The sequence below is a fragment of the Neltuma alba genome, unplaced genomic scaffold, assembly GCF_004799145.2.
Source record: "Neltuma alba isolate B1F8T4 unplaced genomic scaffold, ASM479914v2 tig00010691_pilon, whole genome shotgun sequence".
Classification (NCBI taxonomy): domain Eukaryota; kingdom Viridiplantae; phylum Streptophyta; class Magnoliopsida; order Fabales; family Fabaceae; genus Neltuma; species Neltuma alba.
Window position 1 is genome coordinate 23,258 of NW_021635531.1, and position 17,419 is coordinate 40,676.

The 17,419-nt window shown below is 30.9% G+C and overlaps 1 protein-coding gene and 1 pseudogene across 1 annotated transcript; one reads left to right on the forward strand and one right to left on the reverse strand.

The window, feature by feature from the left end:
* Positions 1-5: 5 nt before the first annotated feature.
* On the reverse strand, positions 6-2,386 carry LOC114758379 (taxane 13-alpha-hydroxylase-like; annotated as a pseudogene).
* Positions 2,387-13,501: 11,115 nt separating this feature from the next.
* LOC114758404 (putative receptor-like protein kinase At4g00960) lies at positions 13,502-16,225 on the forward strand. Its single transcript, XM_028947445.1, has 7 exons — positions 13,502-13,750; positions 13,867-13,983; positions 14,481-14,611; positions 14,754-14,964; positions 15,137-15,374; positions 15,511-15,661; positions 15,820-16,225. The coding sequence occupies exons 1-7, from the start codon at positions 13,597-13,599 to the stop codon at positions 16,135-16,137; spliced, it is 1,320 nt and encodes a 439-aa protein (XP_028803278.1). The 5' UTR covers positions 13,502-13,596; the 3' UTR covers positions 16,138-16,225.
* The last annotated feature ends 1,194 nt before the right edge of the window (positions 16,226-17,419 follow it).

Sequence of the window (17,419 nt, forward strand, 5' to 3'; positions counted from 1 at the left end):
ATAATTCAAAGTTGTGAAGGAGTAGTGAGGGAGATCTTGGGGCAGATTTTGATGGGCAATCCAAGAGAAGGGGATCTAAAGTGATAGGCTCATGAGGATGAAGTAAGGACCAATCAAAGCGAGTGACAACATAATGGAGAAATATGAGAATATTGAGCTTAGCCAGTTGGTAACCAGCACAAAGTCTTGGTCCTCCTCCAAATGGAACAAATGCATATGGTGGTATTTTTGTTGCCTCATCCTCCTCAAACCTCCTTGGCTTGAACCTCGTTGCATCCTTAAAATACTCTTCATTGTAGTGTGTCCCGTATTTTGTCCATAGCACCTGTAATTTGCAAAATCACCATTTAATATTAATAAGCTTAGCCTTCTCTCTCTGATCAAGAGTAACCACACCACTTAGCTACAAATGCAGTTAATCTCTATATAATATGTTCTCTTCAGTCTCATCATATATAAGACGCTTTTTAACTAATCGATCATAAGAATTAAGAAATGTGATGAAACTGGTGTTTGGATTAGCTTGTTAGAAGTAATGTTAGATATGCGAGATAAATATATGAAAAAAAATTTGTCTTAACTTGCATAAAAATATTTTTTTAAGTGTTTTTGGGATTTCCCAAACTCCCCCCAAACTTAGTTAATTAAGTGTCTTAATTTCTTCAAACATTCCTAAATTACTCTTAATTGAGGGTGTATATGAATTAGTAGTAAAAATAATAAATTTTAATTAAAATTAAATTTATAACACTTCCTTCAATCCTATATATACGTAACATTTTGCCACATAGGGTTAATTTTATGTATAAGCAATACTTTGTGTTTTTTCTAAAAGTTGAATGCACTTTCTCCATTTTAAACTCCAATTAACTACATGTCTCACTTATTTTTCCCCCACTCTTTCTGTTTCAGGTCTTATCTCTTTTCCCACTCAATATCTTTCACCCCATATCAATAAGGAGATATTTTTGAGGAAAAAATTACATATATTTATTATTTTTAACTGATTTTTTATTTATATAATTTGGTTATTTATATTTTATTTATATCAATGGAGGGAGTATCATATATGAGATTTTGCGCAATATATATATATATATATATGGTGTCTCACTCTGTAATAAATGAGGAAGAGAGAAATAAATAAAGAAGTTGACCTTCCATCCTTTGGGTATTGTGAAGCCTTCATAATCAATATCAGCAATTGTCTTCCTGAAGGAGCCGAAGATAGGAGGGTGCAATCTCATGCTTTCTCTCGCAACTTGCCATGAATATTTCATCTGCTTTGCGTCTTCCACTGTCAACTTCTCACCCCTCCTTTTCTTCTTCCTTCATGTTCTGCAAATTAATATATATATATCTGATCTATATGTATTTGATACATTCATTGAAAATCAAGATATATATAGATCAAGTAACTGAACAATGTAATCAAAATGCCTTGAAGAAGCTTGGCGTAGCAGTCAGGGTGGTGAGCAAGCATCTTGAAGGTCATAGCAATGGCGAAAGAAGTTGTATCGTGAGCTGCAAAAACTAGCAGAACCATGTTGTCGACGGCTTCTTGTTCAGGGATCTCTCCTTTAATGATCCCACAAACAAGTTTACTTAGAAGCATCCCTTCTTCTTCTTTCTTCAACCTTCCTTGCATTATCTCCTTCTTCTTCTTCCTTACGACATTCCCCAGCATCTTCTCGATCTCCTCCCTCGCCTTCTTCGCTCTCCAAAACCTAGAACCAGGAACTTTAACTGCTGGTGAGAACACTCCCTCTAAAACCCTCTCGAACGTGTTCAGCATCTCTGAATCCACCTTCATCCCCATTAAACACTCGAACACTGTTGAAAGTAAGAATTTTGGCTGATCTGTACAGGTGAATCGTTTCTCGGCCATGCCAGTCTCTGGAAATATGAAGCTGAACTGAGCTGCAAATCTTTGAAACCAGCATTTTAAGGCCAGAATGGGCAAGGCTTGAGACTATAACCCCACGGAGGAATCGGTGCCTTTCGCCGTCTTTCTCCATGATTGAGTCCTTCCCCATGAGCTGAACTGAAGACGAAGGCCAAGAGCTTTCACCAGCTTGAACTTATTCGACAGGAAGAACTTGTTGGCCTCTGATCCATTCACTATCACAGTTGGTGACCCCATGAGCCTTGTTTTGAAGATCTTTCCATGTTTCAGAATCCGAGGCTGCACGAAGTCCTCGAACAACTTGTTTCTTTTCTGTGCATTGAAAAACTCCATGGTTTCTCCGATCCATAGGGACCCCATTTCGCCTGGTGGCAGCTTCTATTTCTTTCTGATATGGCTTTGCTTGTGCATCAAGAAACCGAAAGAAGCAAATGCAATTAAGAGGAGGAAGAAGAAGCCGCACATGAGATCCGTGGACATTGGTAGTGAAGTTGTGATGACAAACTTAATTATTTTTATATATTTTGGTATCTTTTATATGAGTTTTGTCAGCTTAATTGGTCCCTTTTTGCCTTAATTGATTGTTCTTTGATTTATTTTATTTTATTTTATTTTGAATTATTATTTTATAGGGGCAAAATTGTCATATTTTGGTTTGATTGTGACTAATTGATTTTTGAGGACAATTAATGCTACCTTATTTTTGAATTTTGTTTGCAGGTTTTTAGAAGATTTAAAAATAAAAAAAATTAATTAAAAAAAGAAAAGAAAAAAATAATATAATAAAAGGGGGGAGCAAAACGCTGCGTTTTGCTCCACCCCTAATATCCATTATTATCATCAGCTGGGAGGAAGTTTTTGGGGCGGCCGAACGAAAACAGAGGAGACCCACAAGCTGAACGCCGAGCGAGCAGAGGACACACACGCGAGGCGCGGCTGGAGGGAACCGGGGAGAAAAACGGAGAAGACGCTGGGCGGCGCTGAAATAAACCACACACACACGGGCAGAGGGAGCTGGGCGGCGAATACGAAACAGAGCAAGGCGACAGCACGAGCTCGACGAACCAGATCAGCGGCGCCAGAGGAGAGGCATTCGGCAGCAGAAGAAATAAAACAGGAGCTGGAGGCGGCGTCGTCTGCTTCTTCTTCACTGCTGCCAGCAACGAAGAAGGAAGAAATCATCCACTGTTCCATCGAGCTCACGGCTGAACCAGAAACAGCGTGAACAGTATTATTATTATTTTTCATGGGATCCTGTAGCAAAATTCTGAATATGACATTTCTCATGGCAAACCGTGGCTAAGATCCTCTAATTCTCTAATTCAACAACAATGGCAGGAGCTTGGATCATCAAAGGAGAGTTTAGTTACTTTAATTTCCTATCTAATAATTGTTTAATAATTCCTAGGTCTTAGGATAGTTATTCTAATTATTAGAAAATTTTGTATTGTTAAATCTGATTATCTGTGGAAATTATTGTGGCTGGATTATTATTTAGCATTTGACATTGGGCTGTTTATAGCTTTGATTTCAATTATGATGTTGTGATTATGACATTTGTATTGATTTTAGAGTTAATATATTGTGATTTTCTAAGGTGGCTTGAAATCTTGGATCATATTGTCTCTTGCTAGTTTTAAATCTATTGTTTTGGATTTAAGAGTTCTAATTAAGTATTGGTTTTTAGCATCCTTAATCCCAGTTTACTATTCTGGTTGCAGTTAGTAAGTTGGGATTTTAGAAAAATATTTTGTGGCAACTCGAGGTGGCTCGGTTGTTGGATCAAAAGCTTAATTATAATTCTTAATTCATTGTTTTTAACTCCCACATCTTTTAGAGTAATGATTGCCTGCGTTGTTGAATTGGAGGATTAATTTTTATCAGTGTTATTTGTGTGTCTCATTTTCATTTCTTTAATTTTCATTCATTTTAATTACTTTTATATAAAAACAAAAAAAAAGTATTTTAGTTTCAATTTGATTCGTAGCATTTAATTAGCAGTTTTTCAAAAATCAAAAATCCCTTTTTATAGTTAAGGTTACTTGCATTTATTTACTAGAATTCAATTTCATTTTCGGCTCCTCAAAGTGAATACGACCCGGATTGTGCACTATATTACATTAATTCGGTTAATTTTTGGAGTAACCCCAAAGCGACAATCAAAGGGAAGTTAAACTTCATGAGAGGATCAAGGATTTCGAAAATGCTGAACTCATTTATTTCCTTTTGGTTGTCTTGAGGGATATATGTGCTGCTTCACATATTTTATAGGGAAATTTAATTGGTTTATTTACTTATTGTGTAAGAAGAAGAAGAACAACAAATTGTCAAACCAAGTTGATTCTTATCACAAGGTCAACCGTTTCTTCAAGTCACAAACCGTCCTAGAGTATAAAATTTGAATGAGACGGTGGAGTTGTCTATAAGAAATATCTTAGGCCCCATTTGGTATACATGTGGAATCCAAGAAAGAAACAGAAGAGGCCTTAGGAAAAAATAACAGTGTAGGGATTGAAATACATTGATCTAAAATTGTTATTTGTAAAATAATAAACTTGACTATCTAATTGTACACGGAACTAGTTTCTTGTGTTTAATTCAGAAGACAATATCTAGCAACTGAGTAGTTCAGCAATAATTTCCCAAAAACTTATTGATATATTTTTAAACGCAAATAATAAATATATAACAAATTTTGCATCTAAAATTAATTAATATATTTAAATATTTCTCAATTATTTTTTTTGCAAATATTGCTTCCTTCTATCCTTATCATAAAGCACATTTTACAAGAAAGAAATAATCTTTATTATATGCCCAAATTGCGATATTCATCACAATTTTTTCAAGATTAACTCTATTTAAAATTTCATCAATGCAGCTTCTATAGCTTTTTCGACGTGATTCATGTGATACAATTCGCTCATCCAAAAAAAAAAAACCTCACTCTAATCTTTTTTATAAGATACAAATGATTAAATTATGTAGATAAAATTTGATGAAATTAATTAAAAGTAATAAATATGTAAAAAAAATATAACTTATTTTTTAAAAAAATGTCTTATTTATGAAGAGAAATTTTTGATTTACTAATTGTGACGCATGTTTACCTTAATAATTAAATTTTAAATTGATCAATCGGGGAAAAAAGGGTTTGCTTACGAAAGTTATGAAGATCTTTCTGAGTCAATCAATCGTGGCTCTGTGTTTATTAATCGATCAGGTCGGCTAATTAATTAACAAACAATATGGCTGAATGATTTAAAGAAGAAAATATGCAAAAAGGGAATAAAACAAGAAAAAAAATTCATGTGTAAATTGGCCCTAATAAAAATTATAGACGATGAGTCATAGAAGGAGAAAATCAATTTGATTATAAAAATGAGATAAATAAGCAAAAGTTTATTTTATAAGAATTTGAAATTTTAATTGTCTTTATTCTTTTTATAAGATCTTAATTGGGGTCGTTGTCCGAACATTTGATATATTTTTATCATTTTTATCCTTAATTATTTTTATACATTGCATTAATCAAAATATTGAAAATTTGAAGTACTACATTCTCTTTTATACTTTATCTCATTAATTATTACTATTCTATTTTTCTTTTATTAGCTCCTTATAAGGGCATACTTAAAAAAGTTTATGTCTTACATATTTATTATATTTAATTTTAACTATTTTTTTAAACTAGATAATTTGATTATCAAGATTTTATAAAAAAAATACTTATGGCAAAAGATCCAGTTAAAAAATTTTCAAAATGCCAAGGAAAAAAAAAAAAGGATTTTCACCAGCCACAAAATCCCAAGAAGTCCGGTGGTCTCACTCTTCCAGCTCTCATGAAGGTTGGATTAATTGTGTTGATCATGCGAGAAGATTATGAAGAATCAATGGGTCATTAATCTTGTTTGAACATACATCATTACTCTAATTATAGTATATTATTAATTAATTACAACTACAAATGTATACTTATCTCATAATCTCAAGAAATTTTTATTGTAAAATTTGTCTAAAACTTCAAAGAGAACGTGATATAAAGAATGGAAGCGTGTACGAGACTTCGTTTTTTCTAAAATATTTTTTAGAATTATACATAACTCCCCCTTAACTTTATATTATATATCTTATGTACAGATAATTTTTTAATCTTTAAAATTTCACAATAAATCTGTTAAACTTATACATTCAGACAAATAACTTTCCAACTAGTAGTTTAAAGCCGTTTATTATTTATGGGCACATACAAATTAAAAGTTTAGGAGGCATTATTATATGCATATATGTATGTACATGTGTATATATATCCACTACATCCTATTTTAAATATAAGAGCTAGTTGAAAAATCAATTTGATCCTAGATATAATACTCTAATCCAATTTTTTCTCCGTATTTATTCATTTTTTCATCATCAAAGTAGTTTCCATCATGATTATACTCCCTTTGAGCCATAACATAAAAAGTTGGTTAGAAAAAAATTTTGGTTCAAAATATAAGATGTTTTGACATGGTAATTGATGATAGTTTTCATCTTTAAACCTTGTCACAAGGATGAGAGATAAAAGAGAATTTTTCAATCACATTTTTTTTAATAAGAGTTGAGGCGTGAGCTGAGTTTTGTCAGCCGCCTCCTAGCTACCCGTTGATTTTGGGGTTTTTTTTCAAAAAAAAAATTTAGTTTCTTTTTATCATTAGATTTTAGCTAAAATGAATGACATTTTTTTAATTTTTTAATAATTTTTTAAAGATTTAATACTTTAAGCTAAAAACAAACCGAACCATTTAGAGTATTAATCTTAAAAAAATATAAAAAATTAAAAATTAAATCTTTTTTTATAAATAAGATATCAAAATGTCTGTAAAATCTAATAATAAAAAAAGGCTCACAAAAAATATTTGGGAAAAATTCTAAAATTAAGAGGCAGCTGACACCCTAATCCCACTCACTTCTTGTGACACTTTTTATTGATTAAATTGTTTGTTTGTGATTGGGGATAAAAGGTCTCTTATGCCCACTCTCTAATGCAACAAGCTTACACACACACATATCACTGATCATTAGATTTTTCATAAAATAAGTTACCGACATGAAATGATGTAATTTTGAGCTTTTTATAATTTTTTAAAAATCAAAACTGCATGCTTTTTTAAAGTATTTTTCTTCCAAAATTCATAAAGAAAAATTCAAAACCGTATTATTTTATATTTATAACACATCAAAATGTTTTTGATTTCATATATAATCTAATGATCAATAAGAAAAAGTAATGTAACCCAAAGTTGTTTTGAGCAGGAAAGTGCAACTCATCCCGAGCTATAATTGCCGTGGGAGTGCCAATTATTGTGTTGCTGGCAGTGCTCATCTTTGTGGTGAGTTCTATGCTTATTTAATTTATATGTAACTTTCTCTCTTAATTTAATTGTTAGGGGATAGAAAAAACAAATTATTTTGCTACAAAATCTATATATGTCCTTTTTATTTTTCAGAAATAATAAAATAAATTGGAATGAAGCAGACACAAGTGAATATAATGCAAGAGGTCCCAAGAATTTATATTATATTTACATGTTAAATTTAACAACTTTATTTGTAAGTAAAATTTTCTGGGTTAAGTTCGTAAAAGCCCAATAACAGCTAGGCCATAGTTGGGCTACCCAGGCCATTTCAATTGGGCCAAATCACATCTCACATTCACACCATAAAAAGTAAATGGGTCCACTCGAATCCAATGTCATAAAATAAATGGACGTTAACTACACTTATATCGTTGCCTTAAAAAAACAAAACAAAACAAAACAAAACAAAACTTTATAGCATCAAATCCGTTTGAGGGAATATTTCACGGGTAGATTTGTATATTTAATCTAATATTTTTCTTATATGAGTGTGCTAAATCTAGCCATAAAATGGATCATAATTGTTGACTTGTTACAAATGGAGATAAGTGGATTTGGGTGTTTGGTAGCTTTAAAAAGTGCTTTGATGCAAATCGAGATACTACCTTCAATCTTAATTATAAGACTTTATTTGTAGACTATAAATCATGTCTTATAAATAGGATCGGAGGAAATAAAATTTATCTTACATATTTACTTCATATACTATAAAATTACTTTTAAAATCATGTTTTGGTTTTTTGCCAAACACCTAGTATTAATTTTGAGTGGTTGTGTGTAGAGTTAGAGAATGAAGTGCAGAAAGTAAAAGTGCAACAAGAACAGAGCAGATTACAACAGCAACAAATGAATGCAGCTTTGGCATTCCTGCTCCAAAACTGTGAGGGTCAGTTGCCATCTGAGCTTGTTACCATGGTAATTAATGTCATATTATAAAAGTAATTAAATCTTTTACTTTTGTTGCTCATATTAATTAATTAATTAATTAATTAATGTGTATTCTTATTTATAGGTACAAAATGGTCAATACGGTGGAAATCCAGGAGCCAATAAAGCTCAGTCGCCACACTCCAATAAAGATAATTAGCTTAACTGGCAGATTAATGGCAATATAAATTTGGCTTAAGTTGTACTAGTACTAGTAAGGACTTTAACGTAATTCGAGCTGTTGTAATGGAATATATATTTGAGTTTTATTACTAGAAAAAATTGCAGAATATGTACTGGCCATTTAAACCGATGCGAAGCTAAAAGCTTCCAGTGTTTAATTACAGTTCTTGAAGTGTGACCATTGGGCTCGATTGGGATAATCATCTTCCCCACTAATTATTTCTTTTGTTTTTCAAATAACCCAAGAAAAAATGGGGGAGAGAGAATCAGTAGGAAAAAAGGATAATCAATGCTAAAAAATTAGTTAAAATTTTAGACATTTTAAGCGAGTATTTTTTTTTGAGTGAAAAATAAAATTATTATTGCTAAAAAAATTTACAGAGATTTAAAAGTGTATATTATGAATAGGACTATGCTTGCTCTAAAATTACTCATTTGATTCTATTTAAAATTTACTTTTCAATATGTTTTATACAAACTAAGAAAAATTTTAAACTTTATTAACTTTAAAATTTAATAACTTTTCAACTTAATCCATATTTAATGTACATTCTACACACTACATGAATATAAATTTAACAACATAATAAATGAAGAATAAAATTATACATGTATATGAAAAATTTCCGTCTCTTTCCTGTAAATAGTACCAACAAATTTGTTCTCTCTCTATCCTATAAATAAAATTAGAGAAATATATTGTGTCTTGTATAAAAGACCGAAGGAAGTAATTAATCAGATGTTATACAAAAGAATAGATAGACCCTACTGAAAAAAAAAATTCAAGGGTAATTTTTGGTTGGAAACTACTACTTTCAATTTTTAATATAAGAGTTAGATAATTAATTCGTGAATATTTAAAAAAATTAGTTAAGCTGGTTATTTGTAATAGATATGTGTTTTTTTTCTTAAAATACTTTTGTTAATTATTCATATTAGAATGATAAAAATTCTCTAACATGTATAATCATAATTTTTGTGAGTTCATCAAAAAAATAATCATAATTTTTGTGGGGAAAAACATGTAAAATCATAATGGGGACTATTTTGAGAAAATAAATAAATAAATATGGAAAACAAAATAGATTAAGTTTTTATATTCAGAATCAAATTAAATCTCTAACTAATTCTTATATTTAGCACCAGAAGTAGCATTAAGGAACTGTATGTATCTAAAAGTTTTTTTTTTCTTAATATTACTTAGGAGGAATGGTAAAAAAAAAAATCACCCAGGAAGAGTTAAAAAAAAAAAACAATGTTGTCAGCTTTTCAGCTAAAAAATTAACATTAACTGAAATATGGCGATATCATTCATTTTTTGATACTTTTAGGACTACATTGAATAAATTTTTTTAATATATTTATAATTTTTTTGCGTGAATATTTTGGGAACAAAATTACCTTTCACCCAGAAAATAATTTTTTCTTTTGAAAAAAAAAACTAGATAGACTTGCACAGATTTTTCACATGGCGCGTAAGACGGGGCCGTCCTCACCTTGGTCTTTTTCTCATGGATGATGGATTATTGACTAGGGAGTGTTTGGATCCAAACATGGTTTAAGAAGTGTCGTCCTTGCCCGTCAAAAGCGCAATAAATGGGGAAGGTCACAGAGGAGACAATTTTATGGAAGGAAAAGCCATTGAATAACAAGTACTCATCCAATTCTTAATATAAAACCTAATTATTATTTAATTTTGATCTTAAATATAATATTTATTTTTCATATTTATCAATTTTTCTAAATTATCCCTATGGACACCTTCAACAATAATCAAGTAGAAGAGAAAGGAAAATATTAAGAAAGATGATTATGGTGTTTTAGGAAAAAACATATCATATTTTTTATAATTAACTAACTTACCTAACTTTTTAATCTAATTAAATTAGTTAAATAGGTTTTGTATTAAGGACCGGAAGAATAATTAATAAAAATTAGTTAGAAATATAATTTTATTTTTAAATATATTTTTATAATAAATAAGAAAAAGGATCAAACAGAATGTATGAGAAATCAAAATATGACAAGAGAAAAATAATTAAAACAACATTAAAAAATACATTAAATATTGAAACAAATTCAAATTAAACTTATAAAATAGATTATACTCCTTCCTAAATTTGGAACTTATAAATAAGATAGAAGGAGCACTTACAATCAACATTGGAAGCCTTTCAACTTCCCTCCCCCTCCACTTTTTGTCTCTATCATTAGATGAAATTTAAATACTTCCTCATGTCGTTTTTATAATAGCTTAAAATTTGAATTATCTTGGTTTATTTTAAAAGATTACACATATGTTTGTTTAAATATTTAATTTGTTTTTTTTTGCATTTTGTTCCTAATTAATTTTATATATTGCATTATAAAGTCCATTTATTACATATTATTACTTTTAACTAATTTTAACTATTTTCTTAAATCATGTAATTTAGTTATCAGGCTTTTATAAAAATGAATCAGAGGGAGTAATTGAGATCTAATATCTTATAAAAAAATTATATTATGAAATAACCAAAAATATATAAATAAATTTTTTGATAAGAATATATAAATAATTTTATGCTGTTAAATATGATTTTTACGGTGAATATTTTTGTTGATTTTTTTAATCCTTTGCAGTTTTGATAGGTAATATTTTAATAGTTTAATTATACACATTATTCGATGTTATAATAATGTTTTTACATGATATTAAATTTGGACCGTTTAAAATTAATCTAGCAATGAAGATAAGAAGTGAAGAGGTTCTCTTTTGAGCAACCTCGGATGTCATTTAGTGGAAGGACAAAAGGAATCTTATTTATTCATACGAATTTATTAATATCACTCGAGTTTGTTAAGGATTATAAGTGAATTTTATAATTTTTTCTATACAATTTTACATTTGTTATTATCCTCCTTTCCCCCAGTTAGAATAAAGGATATGATGAATTTGTAACCACTCAAATTTCACCAAATTTTTTTCCTTTCTATCTTTTTCTCCTATTTCTACTAGTGACATTTTTGTTATCAATGCATGCGTAAATGGTTACTCATTAATATTTTAAAATAGGTAACACTCATTTAATTCTCTAACTCCATATAAGATTTAAGTTTGATCCCTTAATTTTTAAAAATATTTTTTTCAGTTATCTAACCCTAACTTCATTAGTCACAAATGTTGATTTTTGTGACAAATATTATTATTTTGAAAATTATAATTAATATGATAATTTTTTAGAACATTTTGTTGACGTTTAAAATTTCAGTATCTGAATATTTTTTTGTTAAGTGCACTAGGGTTAAAAAAACTGAAAAGATAGTTTATAGAATTAAGAGATCAAAATGAAATCTCATGTAAAATAAAAGAGTAAAAGGACACTTTTAGTTTTCAAATATGTAGATTAGTCCTTTTTTTTTGTGTGACAATCAATATTTTGAAATGATTTTAATTTTGATTGTTGATTTATCTTTCACAACTCAGAACCTCATTTTATTGATGTTTAAAATCTTTTTATGTATTATTGAAACAAATAAACAAAATGTTCTGTTAAACATAGTGACTACATGCAATAAATTATAATACTACCTCCAGTCCTAATTATAAGAGCCAATTGACTAATTTGAGGAGATTAAGAAAATAAGTTGAGTTAGTTATTTGTCCTAAATAGGTGTTGTCTTTCCTAAAATATCCTTGCTAATCAAGTGAATTAACTAGAACTCTTATTATTAGAAGGGTACTTTGGAAAAATATGTATAAATATGAGAGACAAAGTGGATTGGGATCTTATATTTAGGACCAAAATAAAAGTCAAACAAAGTCTTATATTAAGGATCGGAGGTGGTAGTAGTAGCTAGATACCCATACAATAATGTGTGTCCGCGTTTATTATCAAGATTGCTAACATATTTCATAATATAATTAATATATTTTGTCTAAAGTATCATTCTTTTATACGCTGGTCAACAACAAAAAATCTTTTACACGTTGCATTTCTAACTAATTATAAAACTTGCTGACTAATTAATCAAACTCTTCATTCTAATTAATAACTTTTACGGATGATAATTTTAAATTTTGGCAAAAAAAAAACCTAATTTTAACTAATTTTATTAATTTATATAAAGTTGCTATTACATGTTTATAATAAGTATCCGGGATTAATACACACAAATATAACATTTAAAAGGCAAATTAAGGTAAACTCCAGAAACGTTGGACTTAGTCAGCACCTGATCTCCCCAACCACAAGGTTACATGGAGAAAGAGACATTTACGATATATTACCTATGGTCCTTAATACTACCTCTGGTCTTAAAAACTCATTTGTAGTCTGCAAATGAGATCTTATAGTTAAGATCGAAGGTAATATAAGACTTAATTGATTAATTGAGGGCCTAGAGATAATATCTTATAAATAGAAACAACACAACACAAGCCTCATCACCCAAATCTCAAACACTTTCACTAGTACTCTTAGTTCTTACCATTGTCACAATGAGGCTCTTTCCTTTCTCTTCTTTCTTCTTACCCTAAGCCTAATGTCTCATCAGGGCACTGAAGCCCAACCAAACTTCTTAAATTCTCCTGTGGTAACGGGACTACTGATGATAGCAACAGTACCTTTCAGACCAATCTCAAAAACCTTTTGATGAATATCTCCAACACGCAAATCGACTATGGCTTCTACAACTTCTCCTCCGGCAATAACTCCGACAAGGTTAACGCCATCGCACTCTGCCGAGGAGATGTTAAGGAAGCGTCGTAGTTGTCTCACAGATTCAAGGTTCTTCTTCTCCAAGTGTGCCCTAACGTGAAGGAGGCGATCGGGTGGTACGATAACTGCTTCCTGCGATACTCCAACCGAACCATATTCGGTCTCATGGAAACATCGCCATATTTCTATTTGTGGAACACACAGGATGCGTTGGAGAAAGACCAGTTCAAGAGCGTGGTGACGAAGATGATGAATCTTTTAAGAGACAGGGCTTCTTCCGGCAACTCTGTTCGGAAGTTCGCAGCGGCGAATGCGACAGGTCCGAGCAATCAGACGATATATGGTCTGGTACAGTGCACGCCAGACTTGTCACAGAACATTTGCAGAGCTTGCTTGAATGGAGCAATCTCGGAAATTCCGAAATGTTGCAATGGATTGAGAGGTGGCAGAGTGGTACGACCCAGTTGCAACATTAGATATGAGACTTACAGCTTCTTTGATCTTGCGGCTGCACAACCATTCATATCATTACAGTCGCCGCCGTCTCCTCTTCCGCCACCTGCTCCTCCGACGACACCCAAGAAAGGTATCAATATTTGCATTCAGTTCACACACACACACACACATACGGGGTAAAAGATTATCAGAGTCAATCTCTAGCTGTATCCCTCCAGAATTTGCTTGAATGGGGCAATCTCCGATTTACATGTTATACTTATGAGCACAAAATCTTGTTTTTTTGGTACAGGAAAGAGAAACACAACAGGAATTGTTGTTGCCATAGTTGTGCCAACTGTTGCGTTCATCGCACTGGTCATCTTCATCGTTATTATTAAGGCCAGGAGGCTAAAGAAGACTATCCGAAGTAAGTCAACGTATTATAAATTATGAAAAATTGATCTTTTAACCCCTCTAATTTTAGCTGATTGCAACTCAGTTTCTATATATTATTAAGTCACTTTCTAAAGTTTTGACTCGGCTGCAACTCAATTCCTAAATAGCAACCATTGCCCTAAACTTCAAGAAATATCAATTTTATTTTTTAAAATATGGAGACAAATTTTTTTATTAAATGGTTAAATTATAGAGATTGAGTTATAACTTAGTCAAAATTATAAGGACTGTGTTACAACTGACATTGATTTATAATTGAGTTGAAACATTGATTGATTACACGTATAATCAATCAATCTCAATTCAATATAAAATAATAAAGTATAGAGAAGTTCAGTATTCAATAAAAACATACAAAACAAGGAGTCCTGGAAAATCATGTCCAACATTATTTTAGTTGAAAAATATTTTCTTATGTCGCTTTAACCCTCTTGCGTACATACACTTGCGCCGCCATGCGTAACGTAGTCGGCGAAGATAAAGATGAAATCATGACGGTTGAGTCATTGCAAATGGACTTTGAAACCATCAGAGCGGCAACGAATGATTTTTCTGATGCAAATAAGCTTGGACGGGGTGGATTTGGACCTGTTTACTTGGTAAGAAATTAAATTATACAGTATTAAATTAAATATTATTCAAAAAAATTAAATATATTCAAACGGAATATTCCAGTTCCTGTATTTTATATTAGATCAAAACTCACGTATTTGATTTTTTTTTAAAAATACATAATTTCAGGGTAGGTTATATAATGGACAAGAGATAGCTGTAAAAAGGTTGAGTAGAGATTCTGGGCAAGGTGAGATGGAGTTTAAGAATGAAGTGTTGCTGGTGGCCAAGCTACAACATCGGAATTTAGTGAGGTTACTTGGTTTTTGTCTCGAAAAAGAAGAAAAGCTCCTTATTTACGAGTTTGTTCCCAACAAAAGCCTTGATTGCTTCATCTTTGGTAAGTCAATATTAATGTTTGATTCTGTGATGTCATGTACGTGTATATTTAAGCTTTTCTTCTGATTTCAGAGTACCCTATTGCCAAGTTTCTTTCACCTCTTTTAGACAAGTCGAATTCAAAGGATCACTAGATATACACAAGTCACCTTGTAACGTGTGTATTTATGTAGATTCCGTCAAAAGGGTGAAATTGAATTGGGAAAAGCGCTACAAAATTATAGAAGGCATTGCCAAAGGCCTTGTATACCTTCATCATGATTCTCGAATACGAATTGTTCATCGTGATCTCAAAGCAAGCAACGTGCTCTTAGATGAAGAGATGAATGCTAAAATATCAGACTTTGGCATGGCAAGATTATTTGTGGTAGATCAGACTCAAGCCAAGACAAGCACAGTCGTTGGGACCTAGTAAGTTTATTGATTTATGATTAGTGTTATAACACTGGAGATATAACTTGACCTTCTTTTTTTTCCTTGCTAGCAGAGATATCACTTGACTAATCAAATTTAAATATACTCATTATTCCTATAAAATATCTGATAGTGGATACATGGCACCGGAATACGTGATGAATGGAGCGTTTTCAACTAAATCAGACGTCTTTAGTTTTGGAGTATTGGTTTTAGAAATTATAATTGGCCAGAAAAATGGTCAATTTCAGAATGGAGAAAGTGAGGAGCACATAGTAAGTGCGGTAAGTACATGCCCTTTATCCATCCAAATCTAATCTTAGTACTAAAGTCAAAATTAGCCATGAATTTCTAAATAGTGTTTAAGTGAAACATACATTCAGAAAAACAAAAAACATAAAATTGATGTGGTAGTAGCTAATTATTGAACAAGTTGTTTCAGGTTTGGAAAAACTGGACAAAAGGGACATTGGCAAATATTGTGGATCCAACGTTGATGGAGGATGCTGGGACAAGAAATGAAATAATGAGATGCATCCACATAGGGTTACTGTGTGTTCAAGAAAATGCCGAACACAGGCCAACAATGGCTTCCATTTTTCCAATGCTTAGTACTCATTCAATCACCCTTCCTGTTCCTTCAGAACCTTCATTTTATATCTGGAGAAGCTTACCAGGAATCAAATCACTATCTTCTGGAGATCAATCCGCCGATGGATCAATAAATCAGCTTTCAGTGTCAGAGCAGTATCCTCGGTAGCTATAATATGTTGTAGGAAAAATTACTATGTTGTCCCAAAGAGAAAAAAATATAATTATTATATATGTATGTGTGTGTATTTTGATTTGCTGTGTAACACTACTAGGAGTAAAAACATATATGCAGTGGTTTTATATCTCATGATTAGCTTTTGTGAATTATGATATGGTTTGTGTGTGTGTGTATCGGATAATACATACAACTAACGAACAATAGAGTTTTATTTTATTCATATAATTGATAAATACCAAAAGTAAAGGGGACCCCTTAGTTTGAATTAAGCCAAAATAAAAGGATAAATTAAAATATGAGATAAAAATAACAAAATGAATAACATTCTAAAATAAGAAGTGAAAGGTTGGGGGTGATGATTTCCTTAGCATTTCATAAAAACTATAATTAGCTTCCCTTTAATTTATTTGTATAATGCAATTATTGCTAAATTAACTCAAGACTCTATTTTTTTTTTTGGGCCGAACTCAAGGCTCTAATTACTTGTTAATACCTTTTCAATCATTTATAGTTAAATAAATTAAAGAGTGTTTATACAAATAAGCTAGAACATGTGAATTAGAGTTTTATATATTAAGTAGCTTCTTATGAAATGTTAAGAGAAAAATTGCATTGACAAACCTTTCACTACTTATAATTGAGTCTAGAACTTGATTTCTATTCCCCCCCCCAAAAATATAGCTTAGCATTTGGTAATATTTTATCAGCTTTCAAAGGCTTAATGTTTTTTTTTTAAAATAGTTTTGGGGTTAAAGGACTAAAAGTATACTTTTGAAAGTTAAGGGATCAAACTGAAACCTTACATAAAGTTAAAAGACTAAATATATATTTTAACCAATAATAATGTCAGCATCCTGGAAAGAAATGTCAAGAAGGTGATAATCTGGAAATCAACAATTATCTTCAAAGGTAGATGAGACTCTCTTTCCTCTCCTTTCATGTCAATTTCCAAACAAAATTGACAGCTAATTAAATATAAATGGAGAAATCTCGTGTGTCTTAAAAAAGATAATCAGAAATATAATTATCAAAAAATATTTTAACAATTGAATGACAAATTCTGGGATAAAAATAGGAAAAATTACAATTAGGTCCCATCCAAGAAAATTAAATATAAAAAGGTCTCTTAAAATCATAAAATTATTCTAAAGACCTTATTGTAATAAATTTTATTTGTTCAGTTACCAAATTATTTTTTTCCCCCTAAAGTTTGCATTGACAACTGAAAGAGCAGTGGTTAACAACTTAGGGGGTAAGGATTGACAACTAT

Excerpts from the sequence above, each read along its gene's own strand:
- LOC114758404 (XM_028947445.1), top strand. The coding sequence starts at position 13,597 with ATGAGACTTACAGCTTCTTTGATCTTGCGGCTGCACAACCATTCATAT. Across the intron at positions 13,751-13,866 it reads CACACACACACACATACGGG|GAAAGAGAAACACAACAGGA; the intron begins GTAAAAGATTAT and ends TTTTTGGTACAG. Across the intron at positions 14,965-15,136 it reads CCTTGATTGCTTCATCTTTG|ATTCCGTCAAAAGGGTGAAA; the intron begins GTAAGTCAATAT and ends GTATTTATGTAG.